Here is a 23,196-nt window from a genome sequence, read left to right on the forward strand (position 1 = left end):
TTAGGACCTGCAGCAGCCCGAGCCTCGCACTTCCTTCTTCACGTAGTCGTGGAGCTTGAATTTGGGCTCGTTGGGCAGCTTCATGGACCTGTGCTTCAGCTCCCTGGGAGAGGGGAAAGATGTTACTCTTATGCTGCTGCTTCTGGGAAGGAGAGGATTTTGTCTGGAAGGAGCCAGAGATGAGTTTGGACAACAGCATGGAGTGACAGGACAGAGGGGAATGGCTTTCCACTGACAGGGCAGGGATAGATGGGATGTTCAGAAGGAATTCTGCAACCTGACACAGGCTGCCCAGAGAAGCTGTGGCTGCCCCTGGATCCTTGCATGACTCCTAAGCCAGACTAGACAGGGCCTGGAGCACCCTGGGATGGTGGAAGCTGTCCCTGCCTGTGGCAGGGGATGGAACTGGATGGGCTTTAAGGTCCCTTCCAACCCAAACCATCCCAGGATTCCATGACTCCAAGCTGCCTTGCCCAGCTCAGCTGATCTCAGCATGGTCTGGACACTGCTAAAGCTCCTCCTGATGACAAGGCCACTGCTCTGGTCACTTACTTTGCGATGGCTGTGAACGCTAACTCCACATTGAGGCCGCTCTTGGCACTGGTCTCCATGAAGGGCACCCCATACTCCTGTGGGATTAGACACAGCAGTGTCAGGAGTGGCACCAAGGGTGTTCCCAGGGACTGCCACGGAGTAATTTTGAGGACAAAGAAACAAGAGGTGTTAGTAGAAACTTAAAGGAAGAATAGATGAGGAGAAATGGGAGAGCATGACAAGGGAAAAAAAGCCAAGTGTTCCCAGGTGTATTTGGGATCAGACTGGTCTTCAGGTGACCACTTCCTGTGCACATCTGAGGGACATCCTCAGGTACCTCACCTACCTTGGCAAGTTTCTCTCCATCTTCCCTTTTCACCACTCTGTCCTGGGCTGAATCCACCTGCAGCAGGAATGGCCAAGAGCAGTTTGTGGTGATTGGGAAGGTCACCAGCATGTACCTCCCTGTCCCCTTATGCCCTGCCAGGCTCCCCTGCCTGGGGCTGCAGCGTGGGAGGAAGAGGAGGCTCTGGCAAAGCCTTGGGGCCAGGCTCACCTTGTTTCCCAGTAACATGAGGACCACATCCTGCTGTGCGTATTCATGGATCTCTGTCAGCCAGGCCTGGAGAGACACAGCCAAAGAGAGGGGCTGGCAACAGCTCCAGGAGGAGAAGATGAATGGGAATGATGGGGAGCTGCCCCAGTCCTGGCATAGGCACCCTCAGAAGGCAGTGCTGCCACCCCAAGCAATGCCAGGGATGTTCCACAGATGATCCCTGTCAACAAGGGGATACCCTGGGGTGCCCCCGAGCCCCAGGGAACCCACTTTGCCAAGCAAGCCCACCTTTTGCTGCTAGCAGATCCCCATTTCCCAGGGTAACAGCAGCCTTCTGACCCACCCTGCCCACTCCATCTGCCATGGGGTGCTTGTAGGGCTTTGACCCCAATTCCCCCTCAATTGGCATGTTCAGACTGAGCCTCCTTCCAGAGGACAAGGCCGAGGGTTGGCTCTGGGATGTGCCCTGTGTGAGCACACTGCTCCCAGCAGGCACCTGAACCTGCCTCCCTGAGCCATGGGGTGGCTTCCCTGCCCTCTAATCCAGCCTAATCCAATCAAACCTGCTCTAATTCCCAGAATTTGCTGCTTCCCGCAGCAAGTTCTCTGCCAGTGCTGTAATTACACAGCGTTAATTGGCCGGAGCAGTGAATCCATCAGCCTTTATTTGCTGTGAAAGGGAAAACCTTCTCTGCCTGTCCCCTGCCTGTCCTTGCAGGTGCTCAGCAGTAACCACAGCCCTTCTGCAAGTGAGCACAGCTCCCACCTGCAGCAAACACCTCCTGAAGGAGCCCACAACCACAACCCAGGCAGTCAGACCTGAGGGACAGCAGGAGGGGCCAGGGGTGCTGCTGTACCTGGATGTTGTCAAAGGATGCTTTGTTGGTGACATCGTAGAGCAGGAGCAGGGCTGTGGAGAGAGGGACAGGCTGTTCGTGCCCATGGCTCAGAGCACTCTGCACAGCCCCCGTGGCAGGGCACAGCTGGGGACTTGAGGAGATACAGAACACACAAAAATCCAGCACAGCAACACCTCACACTGCTGGTGTTTGCAGAACTGCCTCCATCCACGGCAGCTGCTTCCCATGGAAAACCATTCCAGTGATTGCTGGCTCACCTGGCCTGGAGTGGCAGCTCAGGGTCCCCGAGAGCTGGAGGAAGGGGCTCCCCCAGAGCAGAGGTGGCCGTGCTTACCGTGGGCATCCCGGTAGTAGGCGTGGGTGACGCTGCGGAAGCGCTCCTGCCCGGCCGTGTCCCAGATCTGGAAGCAGACAGGAGGAGAGGGATCAGACCTGACCAGAACCCACCCAAACCAGCCCAAACTGCATGGTGCAACCCCAGGAAGCTTCTGCAGCTTTTGCTCCCAGGAACATCAATAGGAAAAATGACCAGAGCAATAAATACGGAAGCAGCCTCTTCCCACTCCTTGGCGTGGGGACACAACACGGCCAAGGGCTCCCAACACAACCATTAATCAGAAAATCCATGGAGCAGAGGGATGCATTGGGGACCCACTAATGTGTTTTATCAATCCTTAATGCAGCAGTAGGTTTGTAGGGTGCAGGCTGCTGCCTCAGGGATCTGTGTTACCAAGCTCCAAGCAAAGGGAGAAGTTGTCAGGTCTGAGTGGTCTGGAGCAGCTCTGGCTGCAGGGGCACACAGGCTGGGATGGGATGGGATCACTGTGGCCAGAACAGCCCCCAGTCCTGAGCAGGCTCCTGCCAAGGGGACAGAGTAGCCAGAAGGGTCCATAAGGCTGTCCCAGGACAGGAGACACGACCACAAAGGATAGAAGTGGGGCCCCATTTTGGGGGCAAAGCTCCTCTGCTTTGTCCTCTGAGGGGCTTTGCCCATCTCTGAACACCCAGGATATCAAAGGAGATGCTTCCAGGGACATGGGAACATACCTGCAGCTTCACCTTCACCCCATCCACTGTCAGCACCTTGTTCTGAAAGAGAATGGAAAGGGTGGTGAGGGGTGACAGCAGCTGCAGAACACCAAGGGAGACACAGCCAGCCCCAATCCCAGTCAGTGTTCCCCCAAACCCTCAGGCTGGTCCCCTCTCCTGCTTCTTAAACTCCCATCCATTGGTCCAAGCACCTGCGGAGTCATTTTCACCATGGCCCAGCCAGAGGATCTCTCCCTGTATCAGCACAAGTTACATCTATTTGGGTACCTAAACCCTGGCAATGCCACTCAGCTCAGGCTGGAGATCTCTGGCCATGAATTAATGAGCACCAGCATCCCACTTTAATGGCCTTCAAAAGACAGAGTCAGCCACCCCACATCCAGCCAGCAAATTAAAAATAACTCCTGCTCCTGCCTTTTGGACCTGTTTTTCTTCTGGTTTCCTTCTCAGGATGTTTCTCCCCCCCCCCCCCCCCCCATTTTGCTTGGTTTTAGGAAAGGTGGAACTGAGGAGGAGAGGGGGCAGTGTCCCTCCACACTGGGTTTTCCCCAAAGCACACAGGATATTCTGTGTAGAAGGATGGAAGGATGCCCTGGCAGAGCTGGGAGCTGTGTGGGAGCCCCTCAGGGTGGCTGTGCCAGACAAGGAGGGCAGGAGATGGATCCTGTCCCAGAGCAACCACCATCCCAGAAATCTGCACCAGCCCCTCCAAACATTAAAGGAATGCAAGCCTCCAGCCCAGCAGTCCCAGGGGAAGGAGCAGAGAAGAGATTAATTTGCTCACCAGATCCATAGAAATTAGCACAGTAATCAGTGGGACGTGCTGGAAACACAGCCAGGGAACAGCGCACCAGTGGGATGAGGCAGCTGGTGGCTGCTCTGGTGATAATTTAAATCCCATTTCCTCCATTTGCTGTGGAGCTGGTTTGGGATGCTCCCATCTCCCACGTCGCATGGCCATGGGATGGCCGATGCTGCCATGACCCCAGCTGGGCTCTGCTGGCTCAGCCCTGGCTCATCCACCCCCGGCACTGGACACGCCACGGCCACTCCAGTGCCACCAAACCCCCCAGGAATCCATGCCAAGATCCATCCCTGCACATCCCACACCGCTGAGCACCACCACCCCTTCAGGTGCTGCCGAGGCTCTCCATTGATAGTTTTAATGAGGGCAGAGGGAGCATCTCATCTCCTGCACATCTACACAAGGATCCGGCGAGGAGGAGAGGGCAGGAGGGAGCCTGAATCCTCCTTCTGCTCAGGCAGGCACAGGGAGACGGCCGAGGTTTATAAATACCTTCAAAGGCAGCGACTGAGACGGGGGAGAGAAGTGATTCACAGCCCGGGAGCTGTAAAAATAGGCAGCCAGGGACTGGGGTGGGGGAGCTGGGAAGTACTTGGGGAGAAGTCGGGGCTCAGGGAACCAGCAGGGGTTTAGGGCTCCCTGCATGCAGAGCTGAGCCTTTCCCAGGATGTGACACCTGAAGGCTTGAAGTGCCTAAAACCCAGTTTCCCCACTGCCACAAAGTGCTCCCTGGACCTCGGTGCCTCTTCCCGGGGCTCCCAGGTGAGCAGGGACAGAGCCGGCCCCAGGGCAGAGCCACAGCAAACGGTGCTGAGCTGCACCTCCACCTCATCCCAGAGCACGGGGGACAGCCCTGTCCTACTCTGTGCCACAGGTGAGACAAGGCAGGTGTGTGCTCTGCAGGAGATCCATTCTCCGAGCTCACCTTGCTCTCCAAAACCCTGGCTCCTGTATGCTGGACTCATCCTGCAGGCTCATCCCACGGGCTCTGCAGTGGCACAATGCCATTCCAAACACCATTCCCAGGTGCTGGCAGCCAGCTGCCAATACCACCTGCCAGGTATTGTGCCAGGGACTGCAGAGGAAGGCAGAGGCGCCGTGTTTCACCATTAGCTCTTGGCACGAGGGCATGAGGACACCTGGTGTGATGGATGGTGACAAGGGACAAGGACACAGTCAGCATCACATTAAAACCAGAACCAAACAGGTGCCCTTCCCCATGGCCACCTGAGCACCCCCAGCTCAGAACAGAGTGTGTGGCTGTGCCCAGGGACGTGGCCATGTCCCCAGTGTGGCCGTGCTCCAAGGCTGACAGAACACCGTGGGTGGCAGGGAGGGAGAACACGGCCCCAGCCCTGAGCATGGATCATCCAGGCCAAAGCCACCTTGAAGCATCTGGTGAGCAGCTCAAAAAGCTAAAACTACAAAGGTGCCCCACATGCACTGACCTCCACTGCAGGAGTTAATTAACATGGAACCAGCAGCAACAGGAGTCACACTAATTACGACTGACCTATATTTTAGGGAGGTATATGCTTAGACCTATTTAAAGTCTGCACAGGGATCCAGGTGCTGCTGGACCAGCCTGGGGGGGAAAAGATGATTTTCTGAGGATTGGGTGTGGAATAGAGCAGGGTTGCAGGGTCAGAAGCTGTAGAAATGCTCCTGCAAGCTGGAAACACAGCCAGAGAAAGCCACAGTATCACTCCTGCCTGCATCCCTGCTTGCATCCCAAAGAAGTTTGCCCAGAGAAGCTGTAGCAGGAGCTGGGCTGGGAAAGGGCAGAGGTTGCTGCCAGCAGAACCACAGCAGTGTGGTTCAGATGAACCAGATGCCCAGGTCTCCCCCATACCACGGCTAAGTGACTTTCCAGCTTCCGATTTTGGGTTTTTTTTGTTTGTTGTTAGCTGTTTTTTTTAAGGAGATGCCTCAATTCCCTCCTGTCAGCCCTTGCAAGGCACAACTGGGGGCTGAGCTCCTAATGAGCATCCAAAGGCAAAAGACACCGTGTGTCAATGCACTGAGACGTGAAATGTGCTGCCAGCCCTGCCAGCAAGGGGAGGGGCTGTGCTGCTCAGGGCTCCTTGCTCATCTCACCCTGTTTGTTAGAACAGAGGTAATGCTCCCAGCAGCCTCCTGCCACAATCTGGAAAACCATCCCTGCACCTCAGCCCTGCTGCTGCCCTTCCCAGTTCCAGTTTTTGTGTCCTTTTTCCTGGGGCAGTGCAAAGGTTATTGAAATCTCGTCTAGCAGGGGCCGCAGTGGAATGTCTGCAGTGCCTGGGGTGGACAAACACGATGCTCCGAAGTTAAATAATCTTCAGGACATCAGATAAACAAAATTGGAACCTTGCAGATGCAGGAAAAATTAAATTACCAAGTGCAGATGGTCCTCAATTAAGAGCAGCATTATCACACACCGAGGCCCTGGCTGCAGCCCTGGCACGATCCCACAGCCACGAGTGCCTGGGAGCAGCAGAAGGGAGGGAGGGGAAGGTGATGGAACAAAACTGTGCACAGACCATACTCCCACACAGACCCAGCACTCTGCCCTCACAGCAGCTGCAGGATGGGCAAATGCCACACCCCGCATCACAGTGCCCAAAAATCCCACCAGGAGCAACTGGCACATCCCCAGGTGTCTGAGCCCACGCCACTGAAGCTGCAGCACACCCCAGGATCAGCATCATCGACAAGCCAGCCTCTCCCAGCTCTTACATGCATGAACTCATTAATTAAAGCCTCTAAAGTTAAATTGAATACATGGATCAATTTGCTTTGCAATTAACTGGACAAATGGGAAGCTGCTCGCTGGCACCATTCAGGCTCCAACCAGGGGACCCCCACCCTGGCTCCTGTGACTGGTGTTGCCCAGGAGTGCCCACCCAAGCATCCCCCTACACAGTGGGCTCTACTTCTGCCACGGAAAAGAAGCCCCTCAAATGTCATTATTTGGTCTTAGAGGCATTTCCTGCAGATGAAGGGGGGCAAATTCCTGTCAAAATGGGGATAAATGGCATTAGTGATGATACATCAAAGTGGGCGCAGGCACTGGGGCAGCACAGAGTTAGTTAGTGCCAGTAATGAGCTGTGGGACTGACAGTGCAGCCACCCAGAAATGTCATTAGGTTGTGGTGTCACCGGGCCAGGCCACCCGGGAGCGAGGGATAGATTGGGTTATCCTTTATTTCAGGGAGCCAGGAGACACCCAGCAGTGAAGGACTGGCTGAAGGGATGCTGGAGCACCCCAGCCTGGTGCCAAGGCCAGACCAGGAACCAAATTCCCACCTGGCAAAGCCCAGGGAGCCCTGTGAGCGCAAACACTCGTGTGCCAGGAGGAAATGGGATGAGTTGTGATATAGCAGACACACAAATAACCACCACCTCCAACGGCGGCTGCAAAAATAGATCAAGGATCGATATGGAAATCTGCCCAAAACAGCAGGACACTGCATTAAACTTGCTCATTAAAGCCCTGAGGTTTTTTTTCCAGACATGTGCAGCCAGGGAGCTGCTCCTGGTGGCTCAGCATCTCTCCAGGCACAGCTCGGGGACATCCCAGCCAAGGCCAGGATCCGGGACCCGCCCCACTTTGTCCCCCCAGTGCTCCAAAAACCTGGTCCCTCTAAATCCAAGCAGTGCCTGACCCAGCACAGCCCAGCCATCAGCACCTGCACGGAGAGCACAGCCAGCACAGCACTCCAGCCTGGGAAAAGCCTTCCAGGAGCGCACTCCCTGCACGAGAGGGGAGGGCACAGCCTGATGCTGTGCTGGAACCTGCAGAAAGCCTCTGGGAATGAATGGGGAGAGCAGCAATGTGGGCAGGAGGCAGGGCTGTGCCATGGCGTGGCTGGAACATGGTCTGCTCCAGCTGTGCTGTGTGGGGCTGGAGGATGCCCCAGGCACTGGGGATCACGTTCAGTGCTCCTCTTCCTCCTCCTCCTCAGTTGTGCCATCACCAGAGACACTCATGAGCAGCCCAGGGGAGACCTGGGTGGCCAAAACACCCTGGCACGGTTCCCTCTGCCTCTCCCATAAATCTTCCCTTCTGAGAAAAATCCCACCCATCCATCTTCCAAGGCAGGTGATGAATTCCTCAGCAGCTCTGTGCATTTGCACTGTGCAGCTAAAAATAGAAACTTCTGCCTTGGGATGTTTTCCTCCCCAGGCCTTGCACACTCCTGCCTGCAGCCGGTGCCTAGATCCTTTCAGAGCCCACATCGTGCTCTGGCTGCTCAGCTCCTGCTCAGTTCCTTGGCAGGTCCCAGGAAATGCAGATTAACACCACGGCACCTCCCAGCACACAGCCTGCTCTGGTGCCAGAGTGACCCCACAGCCCCTTACAGGGCTCACCCCACCCTGTCCCCTCTGCCACAGCCCTACAGAAATACACCCTGGTCTCCAGCTGGGCACAGCCCCTTCCCCACAGCACCCAGCGAGCACCCCAGGGATGTCAGCAGCACCAGCCTTTGTCCAGAGCCCTGTTCACTACATGAAATCCCAATTAACATCTCCCTGGCTGCCAGCCCTGCCGAGATAAGAGTCCAGGCTCTTGTTCGAGCAGACACACTGAAGAATTAGTGACTTATCATCTCCTAGTCACATCGGTCTGCAAATAAAGGGGTTTTTTTGGCAAGATGAGAATCCTGTCTTAGGGACAGATTAGAGGTAAGAGGATCTGCTAGGATCATACATTTTAAATTCAGCCCTGCTCTGCTTCTCAGCATTGCCTGCAGCACTCGCAGTCCCAGGTGGGGATCATGCTCCCTCCCAGCCTGGCTGCTCCACAAAACCAGCAAAGTCCTGGGATGATCCATGGGAAGGTTCCTTGAGGGAGGCACAGGCAGATGAGACTCGATGCTCTCAATGCCAAGGGGGCCATGCAAGGCTTTGAGGTGTTCCCACAGCATGGGGGGTGAGCCTGAACCCCAATCCCACAGGCAGCCAGGGAAACTTACCCTCAAAATTCCTCAGGGCTGGATCTGCTACAACCACCCTGGAGACCAGAGGCACCAGAAAGCAAGAGGCAGCAGGATGCAGCCCATCCCTGCAGCTCCAACACAAGGGATGGGATCCTCCCCACTATCCCTGCAGCTCCCCCACCACCCTGCGCTGCATTACTCACCCCTTCCATCTCTTTTCCCCCTACTTTATAAAAGAAGGGATATTTTTTTTCCAAATATCCCTGCTTACTTCTAAACCAGGAAGCCTTGGAAACAAAGGGGGCAGAGATGGCTCATGCAGATCTGTGCCAATACTGGGAAGGAGTAACGTGGCGCTCAACATATTTATCTTCATTTTCCTCATCAAGGCCATGCCACGCTGCAGAGCTGAACAGGGATCTCCACGGAGCATTTATTGCCCTATCATTTCTCATCTGCAGCAAACACGGCCCCATCAGTGCAGCAGAGATGAAAAATGGCTCATCAGGTCCACTTAGACAGGGAATCGTTTATCTGGGGACAAATAAAGCCTAGCAGCATTTTTCTGACCTTAAAGGTCTTTTTCAACCTAAAAGATTCCGGGATTTGCCTCAGTGACTGCAGCCAGCCCTGGGCTGAACACTTGCCTGAAGTTTCTGAGAAGACTTCACAATCCAATTAAAAAAAATCAGGGCTGAGCATCCAGCAGCAAACATTCTGTCAGCACCCAGCAGTAACACAGCAGCGTCTGCAGACAGCACTGCAAACAGCATTATTAAAGAGCCTTTCTCATCCCTAAAGAAAATGAAATCCCCAAAGACCTGACAAAGGAATCTGTAGCTTTTTATCCCAAACACTCTCATCCTTCACCCACATCCAAAGCAGGCAGACAGCTCCCAAAAACTGCTGTGCAGCAAAACTGAGCCAGATTCTTCGAAGGCTTCGAGGAAAGGAGAGTGACTGAACAGCTTTAATGCAATTTCCTGATGGCTGTATGGGTCCAGTCAGCCTCCAGGACTGGCACCCATCAGGACCCAGTGCTCCCTGGCACCACAGCCCATCTCTGCATGGTGCAGTGGCAACAGGGACAGCCAGGGCTGAAACACAGCAGGTCCCAGCCCCCTCTGCAGGGTAGGACCCTCCTCAGCCCTGCGGCTGCTCCCCGAAATCCAGCAGAGCTTTTGGAGGTTTCACCTTCTCCTCACTAACCACAGTGGTTCCACTTTGCCACGGGTGGCAATGGCACCATGGTCCTGCCTGGCCATTGCCCCCTGTGCAAGAACAATCCTGAAATCCCCCTGGGACAGAGCTGGGGACACAGGGGCTGAGCTCCCTGCCCCATCACTCCTCCGCCAGAGCTGGGGTGGCCACTCAGGTGCAGCCACAGGTGGCACAAGGCAGAAGCCACAGCACAGGAGCATCCCCAGCTCAGGGCTCTGCCAGCACAGGCACTGTGCACTCAAAGCTTTGATCTTTGCAAAGCTTTTCCTTCTCCCTGGCAGCAGTCCCAGCTCTCCCATTTTCTGCTCTACTAGAGCAGGCTCTTCCCCAGGTTTGGACACCACTGAAAGCCCCAGGAGATGCAGAGGTGCTGAGGAATTGCAGCATGCTCAGCACATCACTGGTGCTTCCACGCCAAAACCAACCCATCAGTCAAACCAGTTTGGCCAACCCAACTCCACCTTTTGCTCTCCCCATGTGGGGCTCTGGAGCAGAGCTGCAAGCCAGGAATGTGCTGGGAAATCACCCCAGGGAGGCAAAACACCCCAGATCCTCCACTGTGGGTGCTGGAGGTCTGGGCAGCAGCACAGACCACGCTCCTGGGCAGCTGTTCCACGACACTGCCAACCCCTTTACAAACAAAACTGAACCAAACCCCACACACACTCTCCTTGATTTTTTTTTTTTTGTTTTGTTTGGGTTTTTTTGTTTCACATTTGGGAAGCCCATCCTCAGCCAAGAGCTCCAGCTGGAGCAGCCAGGTCCTCAGGAGAGCATTTCCACCTCTGCACTGGGCTGTGGGGCTGATCCCTGCAGAATCATCCCTCCCAGAGCTGCTCTGCTCCCACTGCTCTCCCCCAGCACACCCAGCTGTCAGGAACAATCTGACCTCACGTGTGTATTATTCAGGAGGGAAAAACACATCACATCTGCCAGGCTTTAACGCTTGCTTGGGAACAAAGTTATTTTCGGCGTTGTTGAGCACTTCTCCCATTAATTCATGCACATTGATAAGTGCAGCTCATGAATGGGTTGAAGGAAGTTCGGGCTGAGCCACAGAGCCCCTTGCTGAGCCTTGCCAGAGGCCACCTGGATGTGTCACCCTGATGCAAAAGGGGCTGGGGGAGCAGCCCCACAGAGCAGGACTCCCTGTCCAAGCTCAGCTCCTTGGCACTGACTGAACAAGGGGCACCACGGGTGCAGGGACACACGGCACACAGGGCTCACATCCCACCAGCCTGGCACAGCTGCCAGCCCTTCACCAGGGCTGTGGAGGCCGCCCAGCACCGCTGCCAAATCCGGGCTCAGCTCTAAAAATTGGCGCCAGGAGCAACAACAATTCCCCAGCTCGTCCTCTGAGGAAAACGGGGCCATGCAGAGCCCAGGGGTCACAGCTCCCAGAGCCAAGCATGCTCAACACCAGGGAAAAAAAAGATGAAGCAATGAAAGCCTGAACATCTGGCTGCACGAGCTGCAGGAGGGGGTCTGGACTGACCCTGCACTGCCCAGGGCACCGTGGATGGATGCTCATCCAGGGACCATTCCCCTCCAAGGGAAGTCCCTGGACAGGGTCTCCCTTCAACTCCCCAGCAGTGAGGCTGGGCTGAATTATTCATGCACACGTGCAGCTGTGTTTTTCTTTATCATCAGCTCCAAGCAAGCAGTAAGGCACGGAGGCACCGGCGGGACCAGCTGCTGGTGAGCGGCACAAGAACCAAATCCAGCAATTCCTACCAAATTCAGCATCCAACACGGGGCAAGGGCCTCACCAGTGGGGTCTACGCTCCCCAGACAGGCTGAGGCTGCCCAGATGCCTTTCAGCAGCCTCCTGCACTTGGCTTCAGGGGGAAAAAGATCTTTAGCAGGGAGTTGTTGCAAGGTTGGGAACACCTGGGGGGATGTGCCCGGCACTGGGGCCAGTCCAGCTCGGTCCTGGTGAGGAGGAGCAGCAGCCCTGGCATGGGGCAGGATCCCCAGCTGCTCCTCACCCCACATCACATCACACACATCACACACGGGGCTCGTGGCCACGGTGCAGAGGCTCTTCCCCAGTAACAGCGTTAATGCCACGGAGCCTTCGGCGGGATCGTTGCCGTGGTGATGCTGCGCAGGCAAAGCTGGAAAAGCCAAAGCCTCCATTTCCCCAGTGTGTCACTGAGCCTGGCAACATCGAGGCTTGGCAGGCAGCAGGAAGAAAGTCCCGAGACACGGGCAGATGGCACAAGGGCTGGCGAGGTGGATGCGATGGCTGCGTGGCATCTGACCCAAGCAGCTGGGCACAGCTCCCACCACTCCCCTCCTTTCCATAAATTAAACAGAAAAAAGCCCCACACAAAATAGAACGGAACTCGTCCAGGTGTTCACACCAGGGCCAGTCACATCCTCAGAGATGTGCCAATGGTTTTATGGCCCCTAGAAGATGAGCCTTCCTGCCTGCTGACCTCCTGAGGGTAGAACTGACTCAGCCCTGCCATACCAACATCTTCCTCAGGCTCAGGAGCATCACCGAGACCCCCAAGGCACCCATTAAACTCCTCCTCACCCTGGGACAACCACCCTGGGACAACCACAGCCCAGGACAATGGACATCACCCTTTAAAGCTGAAGCACCACCAGCTCCAAACTCACATTAGTTATGATCAGGGAGAAACACTTTTTCCCAGTGGAGGCATAAAGATGAATTATTTTCTGTTCCTTCAGAGAGATTCACCAGTGCCTCAGGGCAATGAGTCGGTGCTGAGCCACGATTAAAAATGCTGTATATCCCTGGTAGACAAACAAAGCTGTGTGAGCTCCAGGGCTCTGCTGGGATCCTGAGCCAGGGCAGCTCTGACACCCTGGGATGCAGCCAGGAGCCACATGGGCAGTGCCCATGGTGCCAACAACAAAATATTTTATCTTCCATAGATAAAATATTCCAAATATTATTATCTCCCAAAGGCTCTGCAGGTAAAGCCCTCAATCCTTCAATCCCCCATTGCCACAGGAACAGTGTGTGCCCCACGACCATCCAAGGACAGGGACACACCACACTGCAGCCCCCTCCACCCCAAACACAGCCCTGACCTGCCTGGATGGGGGTGGTTTTCCCCATTTTTTCCCATTTTTTCCCATTTTCCCCCCATTTTTTTCCCAAGAAGGATGACCTGCTAGTGCTCACTGTCACCATCGCTCAGTGCCACCATCATAGGGTCCAGCAGAGCCCCATGGGTGGGACTGACCGCATGGCTTAGGGTCTTTGGGGAAAGGGGAAAAGGGAAAGATGTTTGCCAGGGAAGAACAACACACAGCCAGCAGCCAGTGAGCTCAGCCACAGCCAGCTCCTGCCACTGCAGCACTGCCAGACCCGGGACTGGCACCTCACCCTCACCCACAGAGATCACCAACATCCACCCCGGGAATAACCCAAAGCCTGCTGGGAGCAATAATTAATTAACAAAACGAGGCAGCGGCTCAGCAGAGGCAGCGAGGACTCAGGGGACCACAGGAGCTCAGCAGGGCAGGGCCATGGGGCAAGGATACCCCAAATGCCCATCCTGGGGGCAGTGGGGGGGTTAGAGTCACCCCAAAACCCACCTGCCCCCCCTTTCCTGGGAGCCCTCCCTCTGCTTTCAAAGAACAACCCAGTTCTGCACAGCTGAGTTCAATATTTTATCACAAATAAAAGATGAAAGTGAAATTAAGCCAAATGTATTCCATTAAATATTGAAACCATTTAGAGTTACTCTGGCCCCATTTAAATGTTTTAGTGACTATAAAACACTCCCTCACAGGTCCCGGCACCGGGAGCGGATCCAGCCCGGCTCGGATCCATGGCAGAGGATGCTCCAGTGCCCAAATTTGCCTCTCCAGAGCCAATTTCCCACCTGGCAGCAGCCAGAGAGGAGCCTGCACAGCAGAAGCGAGCTCCTGCTCACCCTGCTCCTTCCCAGTGATCCTGCTGAGCTGGGGCAGGGATGTGACCCACACCACACACTGTGGATGGGTGGGAATTGCATTTCCCAGCTGAGTTTCCCATGGTTCCCATCCTCTGTAGGGGTTTTGGGCTCCCACACAACTCTGACCAGGAGGATACAGAGGCAGGTTATGCTGAGCACCTTCACAACGTCTCTCCTTCCACCAGCAGCTCCCAAGTTTGTGTTTCCCTTGCCTGTGTCCTGGCACTGCAGCTCCTGAGCAGCCCAGGCCTCCTGCTCATCCCCCTGAGCTAATTAAACCCATTATTCCAACCACCCCAGGCCAGGACAGACCCAGGGGACACCAGCTATCAACAGGCACCAGGAGGCCACCAAGCCCTGCAGGAGCCTGGAGACACTGGTGCCCTTCCAGAAGCATCTCACAAACCCCACATCCCCAGCACTGTCACGTCAGCTGGAATGGACACAAAATCCCACATCCAAACTATTCTGGCTGGTATTTCTGACACCAAGGAGGTGGAGAAGGCACCTTCCCACCATCCTGAACAGAGGATTAAGCTGGTAAAGAGTTTTCTTAACCAGGTTCTGGGGCTGGCTGCCAATCCAGCTGCTCGAGCACTTCTTTGCTTTGAAGACATTCATCTTCTTCCTGTGCCTTCCCTAAGGCAGGAATGGAGTCCCTTGTCCACTGGGATCACCGCCTGCACACGGGGGTTTGCATCTTCCTGCTGTGTTGCAGAACTGGGGTATATTATTTCCCAAAAGCAAGAGGCAAAGGAGGATGAATAAGAGCCCGGGAGCTGCGAGGAGCAGGCGCAGCCACCACGGGCACTGCTCACAGCATCTCTTGGCAACTGAGCCCTGCAAGCAAATGAGAGGCACCACTGCAAAGCTGTGAGTGTCCCTCTGCAAGGGAGGGAGCGGCCACGGCAAGAAAAGCAGGGCTTGGCTTCCCGTGGAAAACGGATATTTACTGCCCCGAGAGCCCATGCTGGGAGCAAGGAACAGGCACCAGCAGCAGATGTGGAGGAGCTGAGTCCTCAGAGTCACACAAAGGGCTGCAATCCCAGCACTGAGCCCTCTCTGGGCAAGACTGGCAGGATCTGCCTCCCCGTGCTGGATTTGGGCACAGCTGGTCCCTACAGCACCAGTGACAGCCTCGTGTCCATACCTGGAGTCAGGGAGAAGGGGTGGGAGCATCACAGGAACCATCAGAGACTCCTGGAATGGTTTGGGTTGGAAGGCACCTCAAAGACCATCCAGGTCCAACCCCTTACTGAGGCTAGGGACACCTTCCACTAGACCAGGTTGCTCCAAATCCCGTCCAACCTGTCCTTGAACACTTGCAGGGATGGAAATATGCTCTGGGCAAATTGAGCCCAGCTCTTCACACAGTGAGAAATGCAAAAATATGAAATCAGCTACTGGCTGCTATTAAAATTCATCCAGCAATGAGAGCTGCAGAACAAACTGATTTTCAGACAAATTGCTGCTGGAAACACATAGAAACACTGGATGGTTTGGGTTGGAAGGGACCTTAAATGTCACCCAGTTCCAAGCAATTGCCATAGCCATACTCAAGATGGGAGCACAGGCATCCCCTGCCCACTCCTGCCCCACCTTCCCCATCCTGCTTGCACCTCTGTTGCCACTGGCATGGCCCCATGAAGGGGAATTTGGTCCAAGCAGCTTGGCAAAACCAAGATGTTTCTCCCAGGAAAAGGCCACTTCCCTCCAGAGCTCCAGCCCTGTGGACCAACCTAAACCCACCCCCAGCAAATCCCCATCCTGCCCCCACCCAGCAAAGGAGAGACTAAACACTCTGCCCAGTGCCCAAGTTCCTTCCCTCCAACATCCAGGACTAATTTTGCACAGAAAAATGCTGAAATTAATTTATTTTCGTTCCTTTCTTCTGGCCTTAGCAGCTCCCCTCCCACTTTTTCCGGATTGATCCATCAGAAAATGAGCCCTGCTAATGCTCTGTGCCAACCGCTGAGATAAAAGCCAGCCCTTGGCTTTCAGGAGGCTCCAGGCTGCTCCAGTCCTTCAAAGGGAGGTACCAGGCAAAGGCTGGGAGGGCAGGGATGTGGGCAGGGATGTGGGCAGGGATGTGGGCACCTGCTGGGGACCAGAGCATCACCCCAGGGCAGGGATGTGGGTGCCCACTGGGGACCAGCAGATGCTCAGGGCATCCACAGCCCTCTCCCAGCACATGCACACCCAGGAGCGGCCTGGGTGAATCCAACCCGTGGTCCCTGCACCTCTGCACACTCTGCAGGGCTGGAGCAAAGCTTCCCATCCTCCTGCAAAGCTCAGCTCGCTGCAGGAGCCGGGGGCAGCCCATGGAAAGTGCACACATAAACACAATAAAAAATAAGCAGGGATGCAACGAATGTCCCACGTGGAAAATCCACATTACACAGCGCTGATTCCACCCCTGAGCAGCACAGGGCTGAGTGTAATCAGGAGTCCTTAGAGCTCAGGGCCACCGGTGGCAGGTTTTATTTACAGCACGTCCCAGATAAACCACGGCACAGCCAAGGCTGGAGCAGAGACGGAGCCTCCCGAGGGGCTGGGGAGCAGCTGAGCCCCCTCACAGCTCTCTGAACCTGTGCACATCAAAGCTGAGCCTTCAAAGGAAATATCCCCAGTGCCCACTGCCTGCCCCGGCAGCCTGGAGCTGTGCCGAGGCACCGGGGCTGGCTCCCTCCTGCTCCTCCTCTCGCAGCAGCACCTGAGCTCGGGGCCAGGACGATTCTGCTTTGCTCTCTGTCCTTGGGGCAGCAACAGAGAAGTGTCACCACTGGGAGAACACCAAGAGAAGCCACCCTGCTCCGACCTCCACCAGAAAGTTCCATCCCCCTGATTAACACAGGAACCATCACCCCTGCTAATGCAAAGAAGCTCATTAGCACCTCTTCCTAGGGAGAAAAGGCTCATCCTTAATTTTTTCTTTTTTCCTTTTATGTTTTTCTCCTTTCAGGTCCAATTAGTACAAAAATCTTGCCTTGCCCAATCCCGCAAAGCTCTGGGCTGTGAGGACCTGGGTGTCACTGGGGACAGGGACACTGTGTTCACCTTTGGCTTCTCTGCTTGGGCGAGACCCCCCTCCCATCACTCAGCTGTCACGACAGGACACGAGTCCCGCTGGCTGCACAGCTTCAATTTCTGTCGAGGTTTCTGCAGCACTGCCAAAATTACAAGAAGAGGCAGCTCCTTCTGTGGCACTGAGAAAATCGGGATTCACACCCCTGAGCACTAAACCTGCTCTTTTCCAGGAGCCCCCTTCCCCCTGGAACCCGAACATATGAAGTCAGGAAAGCACACACAGCCCAGAGAGCTGCTCAGATCCCCAGTGGGGATCTGTGGGGAGAGACCCCCCCCAAGCAGAGGCACCTGCCAGGATTCCCCAGACAAGACCCCGTGCCATGGCTTGGCACAGACCAGGGAGGGTAATAATTCAGCCCCTCATTATTTAGCAATGAATCCTTGAAGGTGACACCTGTGATGCAGGTGCTGAAGGCACAGAGGGGTTTGTCCCCACCCTGGGGGGAAGCAGCTCAGGAGCTCAGAGGTTTCTGCTCTGTCTGGGAGCGGGACCCTCGCCCAGGGCTCTGCCTCGATGGCACCCACAGCGGGGGCTCCCCCAGCACTGCACCCCCAAACCAGCCAAACCCTCAGCTCAGGAACACCCTGGCCCTGTCCCAGCTGGACTGGAAAGGCTGGAATCATCCCCAGGAGCTAAAGATGCTCTCCCTGCAAAGCAAATTTTCCCAGGACGGAGCACTGAGGACTCAGCACCTCCAAAGCTCGAAGACAATAGGTGCCATTTTGATGCCTTTTTAAATACTACAATCCTCTTTATTTCCACAGCATCAATGGTTTGTTTTCCAAACACATTCAGATCAACATCCCTCTTTGTTTAAGAGATGATAATAAACAAACACATCGAAGGAGGTTCTCCCTTACATAAAACAGTGGGAGGGAACAAACCTCAGGGCCCATTAGGAATAGTAATGCCAGATTAATTTTTAAATGGATTTCTATTCATTTACATTTGCTCCAGCCTATGTAACCCATTAGCCATAGCTTTGGGTGCATCTAATGGTTTGACATCCTTGAAAATGAGCAATGGATCCTGGAGCCCACTGGGAGCAGTGGATGGGGAGGGGAGGAAACTGGGCTGGCCTGGGGGCTGCGGCTCCATCCCAGCCCAGAGCGCTTGCAGGGATCAGATGGCATCAGGAAGAGTGGAGATGGTGCCCAGGACAGTGCCAGCAGCTGGGCAGCTCTGTCCCCGTGGTTTCCTGAGCCAGGATGGGCCCCAGGGCCCCGGCAGGTCCCAAACAAGGTCGTGCATGCACAGGAGCGCAGCTGCCACAAGAGCTGGCCTTGGGGAGCTCCCTGCAGTCTCTGGTGCCAGCAAGGCTCAGAGTGTGGCACAAACCCTGCCAAAACCCCACAGAACCCCTCGAAATAAACCCCCTGCGCTCGGTCAGCACCTCTCACAGCGGGCCAAGAGAACACAGCAGACCCCAGAGACACCTTCCCACCCCTGCCACCTCACCAGCAGCCTTCAGCCAGCAAACCCCCTGCCAAACTCCGGGGCTGCAGAGAGAAGGAGCTGCGATACGACAGTTCCGTGATTAAAAAGACACAAATTAAAACCAGCAGAAGCCTCCAGTGTTGCCACGCCAGAGCATCATCTGCATCGCAGCGCCCATGGCGAGAGGGACGATTACCAAACAGGATTATCCTGGTGGGAATGGAGAAGCACATCAAAAAACTATTTCCACATCCCCCCAAAATTATGAATGCCTTACAAGGAGGATAATAATGAGTTTTAGGGCATACACATGATCTCCCCCACTGTATAATCTGCCCATTTCAGAGACATGTAGCTCTAGCAGCTCTGTTAGAGAAGTAAATTAACCCTAATTCGATTGCTTCTCAGTAGCAGTCATTTCAGCACTCTAATCAATAAGTCACAGGGTTTTACGGCTGCCCTCTGTATCAATCACTGCAATCAGTAATAAAACGCTTTTATGTGAAGAACACCTGAAACACTGTGTAATTACCTTTGTATAAAATTACAGACCTCAATTTACCCATTCCAGCTGCAGCAGCCCCCAACCTCACTAGGCATGGAACATCCCTTCCTTCCTTAGGGCTTTCTGAGCTGTCCTTCACCCCTTCCCAATGTCACTGCACCAGCGAGTTATTACTCACACCCCAGCCAAGCAGCAGGCTACAAGAGACATTCATCTCCCAGAAATCCTCCAAGAAGAGTGAAGATCTGAGATCCTGCTGGGAAAAGGCGGTTGGGAAGACACAACCCTGGTGTGTGGCATCACCAGCAGCTCTTCACAGCACCCAAACAGAGCCAAATGATCACACAGGGAGATGGCACAGCAGGTGCCCCAGGAGCAGGGCAGGGAGACAGCGCTGCCCAGACATCCTGGGAGGTGACAAGTTCACACTTTGGAGGGAGCAGGTGGCTGGGGGACTGGGGAGGAACAGGGAGCAGCTGATCCCAGTGCCAGAGAGCCAAGCCAGGCTTGGCTGCTGCTTTGGTGGCAAAACTGCCTCATGCCCTGCACAGCTACTGTACAGGCTGTTTGGTGCCACCTCTGTAAAGTCACCCTTCCTGCTGCACTGCTGTCCCACCCCACGGGTGGGGATCCCCTTTGCCAGGTGATGAACCGCAGAGACCCCAGGCAGCCCCTCCATCAAGGGACTGACAGGGAAACACGGCCAAGGAAAGGTTACAAGGGCCCCAGCTGGTACTCAGATGTTCCTGCCTGGCACAGGATGCTCTGGGCACACTGGGGTGTTGCAGGGCACGAGTGATTCCCTTTCTTCCCCCCAGTCCACCTGTGTGGAGCAGGTTTCCACTGCCCTCACTGCAGCTGCGCAGCTCCAGCCGCTGCCTCCATGACTCCCCTGGCATCAGGATGCTCCAGTTCCTCCCAACCAAACTGAGACCTCAGAGATCCCTTGGCACAACACATCCCCACCTCAGCATCCCAAAGCTGTGCTCAGGAGATTCTTCCAGGGCATTCTGGTTCATATCAGTTTTGAAAAGAAATATATCAAGAAAAAAAATGAACAACTCTTAAAACCACTGAAACTGCCTTAGGGAAATGTTTTCATGGGCAGATGTCAATCCTCAGTTGCTAGAGGAATTATCCCCAGGACTCTGAGCACAGGACACGCTCCCCATCCCCGTACAAAGCCGTAACAAAAACGCTGCTGCCGTCACACCCCGAGCACTCTGGCTGGAGCTGACACGGCTGGTGAGGTTTAAATCTTGGGAGCAATGTTTAGTTACTCCTCTGCAAAATCCGTCACTCACCTGCCAGACCCCCGGGAAGGGCTGAGGCCCAGGCACTTACCCTGAAGTCGATTCCCACCGTGGAAATGAAGCTGCCGGCCAGGAAGGCGCCGTCCTTGAAGCGCACCAGCAGGCAGGTCTTGCCGACCCCCGAGTCACCCACCAGCATCACCTGCAGGGAGGGAGGGAGGGACAGACGGGTGTCAGGCTCCAGGTTTTGGGGAGGCAGCCCCACTGCAGCCATTCCCCCACTCCATCACAGCAGTGGGCAGCAGATTCTTGGAGGGGAAGAAGCACAACCAAGAGCGATGTCCTCAGACTCAGGGCAGGGTAGGGGAGACCAATAATGGGATTATTCCCCACCCTGCTCCTTGTCATAAAACTGGAGACACCTTCCCCTGACAGGCACTTCACAGGTCCTTCGTGGGGGCAAAGCCCCTGAAAACCAAGAGGAGCTGTCTGGGTGACACGGGCTGCCCGTGCTGTCCCCAGTGCACCCACAAAACACCCCACCACGTGTGGGGCTTTCTGGGAGGGTGACCCTGCCTGTGGGGAGACTTCAGGGATTCCCCAGCCATGCCAACCAGCTCCAGGGGTGCACTCTGCCCTTGCCTTCAGCAGGACCCACACATGTCCATGGATACCCTCCCAGTCCTCCATGGATGCCAAGGGAGCATCTCCCGGTGCCACCTGCCTCAGTTTCCCACCCAGCAGCCACCCTGGGCACAGACAGGATAAGCAGCTCCTTGCCACAAAGCAACCACAGCACAGCTGAGGCTGCTCCCAAATGCAGCTCCCCAAAACCTCTGCCCACACCACCAGCCCTGCTGCCCCCCAGGGCACTCACCCTGCTCCCCTCGGCGGGATGGCACCAGGAAATCCGGGACCAGGGAGCCGGGCTGTGCCAGCTCCTTCCACACCTGCCGTGCCAGGTTCCCTCTGTCCCAAGGCTCTGCCATCAGCCTTCCACGAGCCATTAACCCGTGACAGGATTTAAATGGCTTTACAGCAGGGACTGCCCTGGGTCACACCGAACCTTCCCAGGAGCTGCCAGAAGTGGCAAATGCCACCACCCCTGTGCGGCTCAGCCCTGAGAGGCAGCAGCAGCTTTGGCTGCAGGTGCAGCTCGTTTTGGCACCGCCAAGGAGGGCAGCATCTGCCCACGGTGCCCCACACCTCCAGCAGAGCCCACACTGGTGTCCCACAGGAGCAGCAGGCACTGAGCCCTGGCACAGCAGGGTGAGGGCAGCCAGAGCCCACGGGAGTATCAGTGTGAAGCCAAGGGAAGGGGGGGAAAAGTCATTCTAGTACAAAATATTGATTTTTTTTTTTTTTTAATTTGCAGACATCTTTTTGGAATAGGTGACCCCCAACAGCAGCTTCTCCTCACTCAGCAGCACCAAAGCCTCACCTGGGCACTCAGAGTGCCCAGGGCCAGGATCCAGCCCTGTGCCCAGGACTTGGCCACTGCTTCAGGCAGAGATCAAGAGCCTCGGGAGAGGGGAAGGGAAGGAGAAAGTTTAATTAACCAGGTTTTTAGTGGATACAAATCAATTTATTTCTGCCACTGGTTGAAAATCAGCCAGACCATTAGCTGATGTTTCGTCTACCCAGTGCATTTGGGCTTATCCAAAACCCACCTGGCTCACCCCGGTGCCATGGGGACGATCCCTTAGGGAAAGCCCCAGCCTGGTCAGGCAGAGGTGAGTTCTGGGAGCCAAGGACCAGTGCAAACACAGAGGTGGCTCCATTTTAGGCAAGCTGTTGAACCATGAACGCAGCTGTATCAGGACCTACCAAAGCAACCAAACACATTTCTGGAACGTCCCTCTCCAAACCCCACATCCCAAACCTCAACACCTCCTACCCCACATCCCAAACCTCAATGCCACGACGGCCACACTGACTGCCACAGGCACCAAGCTCTCAACACCACACACCAAGGTGGGACTTGCCATAGCAAACCTGAGTTCTCCAGGCTTAATCCCCCGGGCTTGGCTACCGAGATCTATGTCAGAAACACAGAGGGGTCTCGCCGAGTCCTGGCCTCAGCTGAAATCACTAAATGAGCCCCAAAATCATCAAATGAGATCCAAGCTGGGCTTGCATCGGGTCGCATGATAAAGTGAGGAGGAAGCAAATATATTTGCTCTGTGACTCGCTGGTCAGGGTCTGAAGCAGCGAGGAGAAGCCATCTGAGCCCAGAAGGTTGTGGACATCTCAGCAGCGGTCGGGCACGTTCGAAGCCCCTCGAGGGGTGCCATCCCCCTGCTCAAAGCCCCGCTTTTCCGTAGGTTAACGAGGAGCCGGGAGGTTCCAGCAACTCCCCGGAGCAGCCTTTGGCCGTCACTTGTACAAGTCCCGCAGCAGCAGCCGCGCTGCTGGGAGCTCTGCGGGCGCAGCCCCCGCCGAGCGAGACCCCGACCGGGGCGGCTGCGGAGCGGCGGGATGCCGGGGCTGGGAGACAGGGAAACAGGGATGCAGGGAAGCAGAAAAGCAAGGATGCAGGGATGCAGGGGTGAAGGATGCAGGGGTGAAGGATGCAGGGATGAAGGATGCAGGGATGCCCGCCCGGTCCCGACCCCCGGGAACTTCGGGGACGCAACCCCCGACCCCGCACCCGCCTGACCCCTCACTGCCGCAGCCCTCCCCTCTGCCCTCACCAGTCCCGCACCTTGAAGGCGAGGTCGTAGAACTCCCCGCTGCTGCTCAGCGAGGGCCGCCCGGCCGCCGCCGCGCCGCCGTTGCGGGGCAGCTCGGGGGCGGCGGAGGCGGCGGAGCTCCCCCGGGGGGCGCCGGCGGCGCGGCCGGTGCCCTGTGCGGCGGGAGGCAGCGCGGCGGAGGGCGCGGCACCGCCGCCTTTGCTGCGAGCCGCCTTCTTGCGCGACATCCCGGGGCCGGAGCCGCGGCCGCGCCGGGCGCTGGGGGGGCGCGGGAGCCGCCACCGCCGCCCCGCCCCGCCCCGCGACGGCCCCGCCCCGCGCCCGCCTCGCAGCC

The 23,196-nt window shown here is 56.0% G+C and overlaps 1 protein-coding gene across 1 annotated transcript; it reads right to left on the reverse strand.

Moving 5' to 3' along the window:
* Positions 1-23,089, reverse strand: RAB26 (RAB26, member RAS oncogene family). The gene is made up of 9 exons (XM_062503468.1): positions 22,874-23,089; positions 20,261-20,371; positions 2,998-3,039; positions 2,285-2,351; positions 1,948-2,000; positions 1,091-1,156; positions 881-937; positions 553-629; positions 1-103 (listed from the first exon to the last, which is right to left on the reverse strand). The coding sequence occupies exons 1-9, from the start codon at positions 23,087-23,089 to the stop codon at positions 1-3; spliced, it is 792 nt and encodes a 263-aa protein (XP_062359452.1).
* Between the last annotated feature and the right edge of the window lie 107 nt (positions 23,090-23,196).

The sequence above is a fragment of the Cinclus cinclus genome, chromosome 16 (genome assembly GCF_963662255.1).
Source record: "Cinclus cinclus chromosome 16, bCinCin1.1, whole genome shotgun sequence".
Classification (NCBI taxonomy): Eukaryota; Metazoa; Chordata; class Aves; order Passeriformes; family Cinclidae; genus Cinclus; species Cinclus cinclus.

Excerpts from the sequence above, each read along its gene's own strand:
- RAB26 (XM_062503468.1), bottom strand. The coding sequence starts at position 23,089 with ATGTCGCGCAAGAAGGCGGCTCGCAGCAAAGGCGGCGGTGCCGCGCCC. Across the intron at positions 20,372-22,873 it reads TCTACGACCTCGCCTTCAAG|GTGATGCTGGTGGGTGACTC; the intron begins GTGCGGGACTGG and ends CCCTCCCTGCAG. Across the intron at positions 2,352-2,997 it reads GGGTGAAGGTGAAGCTGCAG|ATCTGGGACACGGCCGGGCA; the intron begins GTATGTTCCCAT and ends GTCTGCTTCCAG.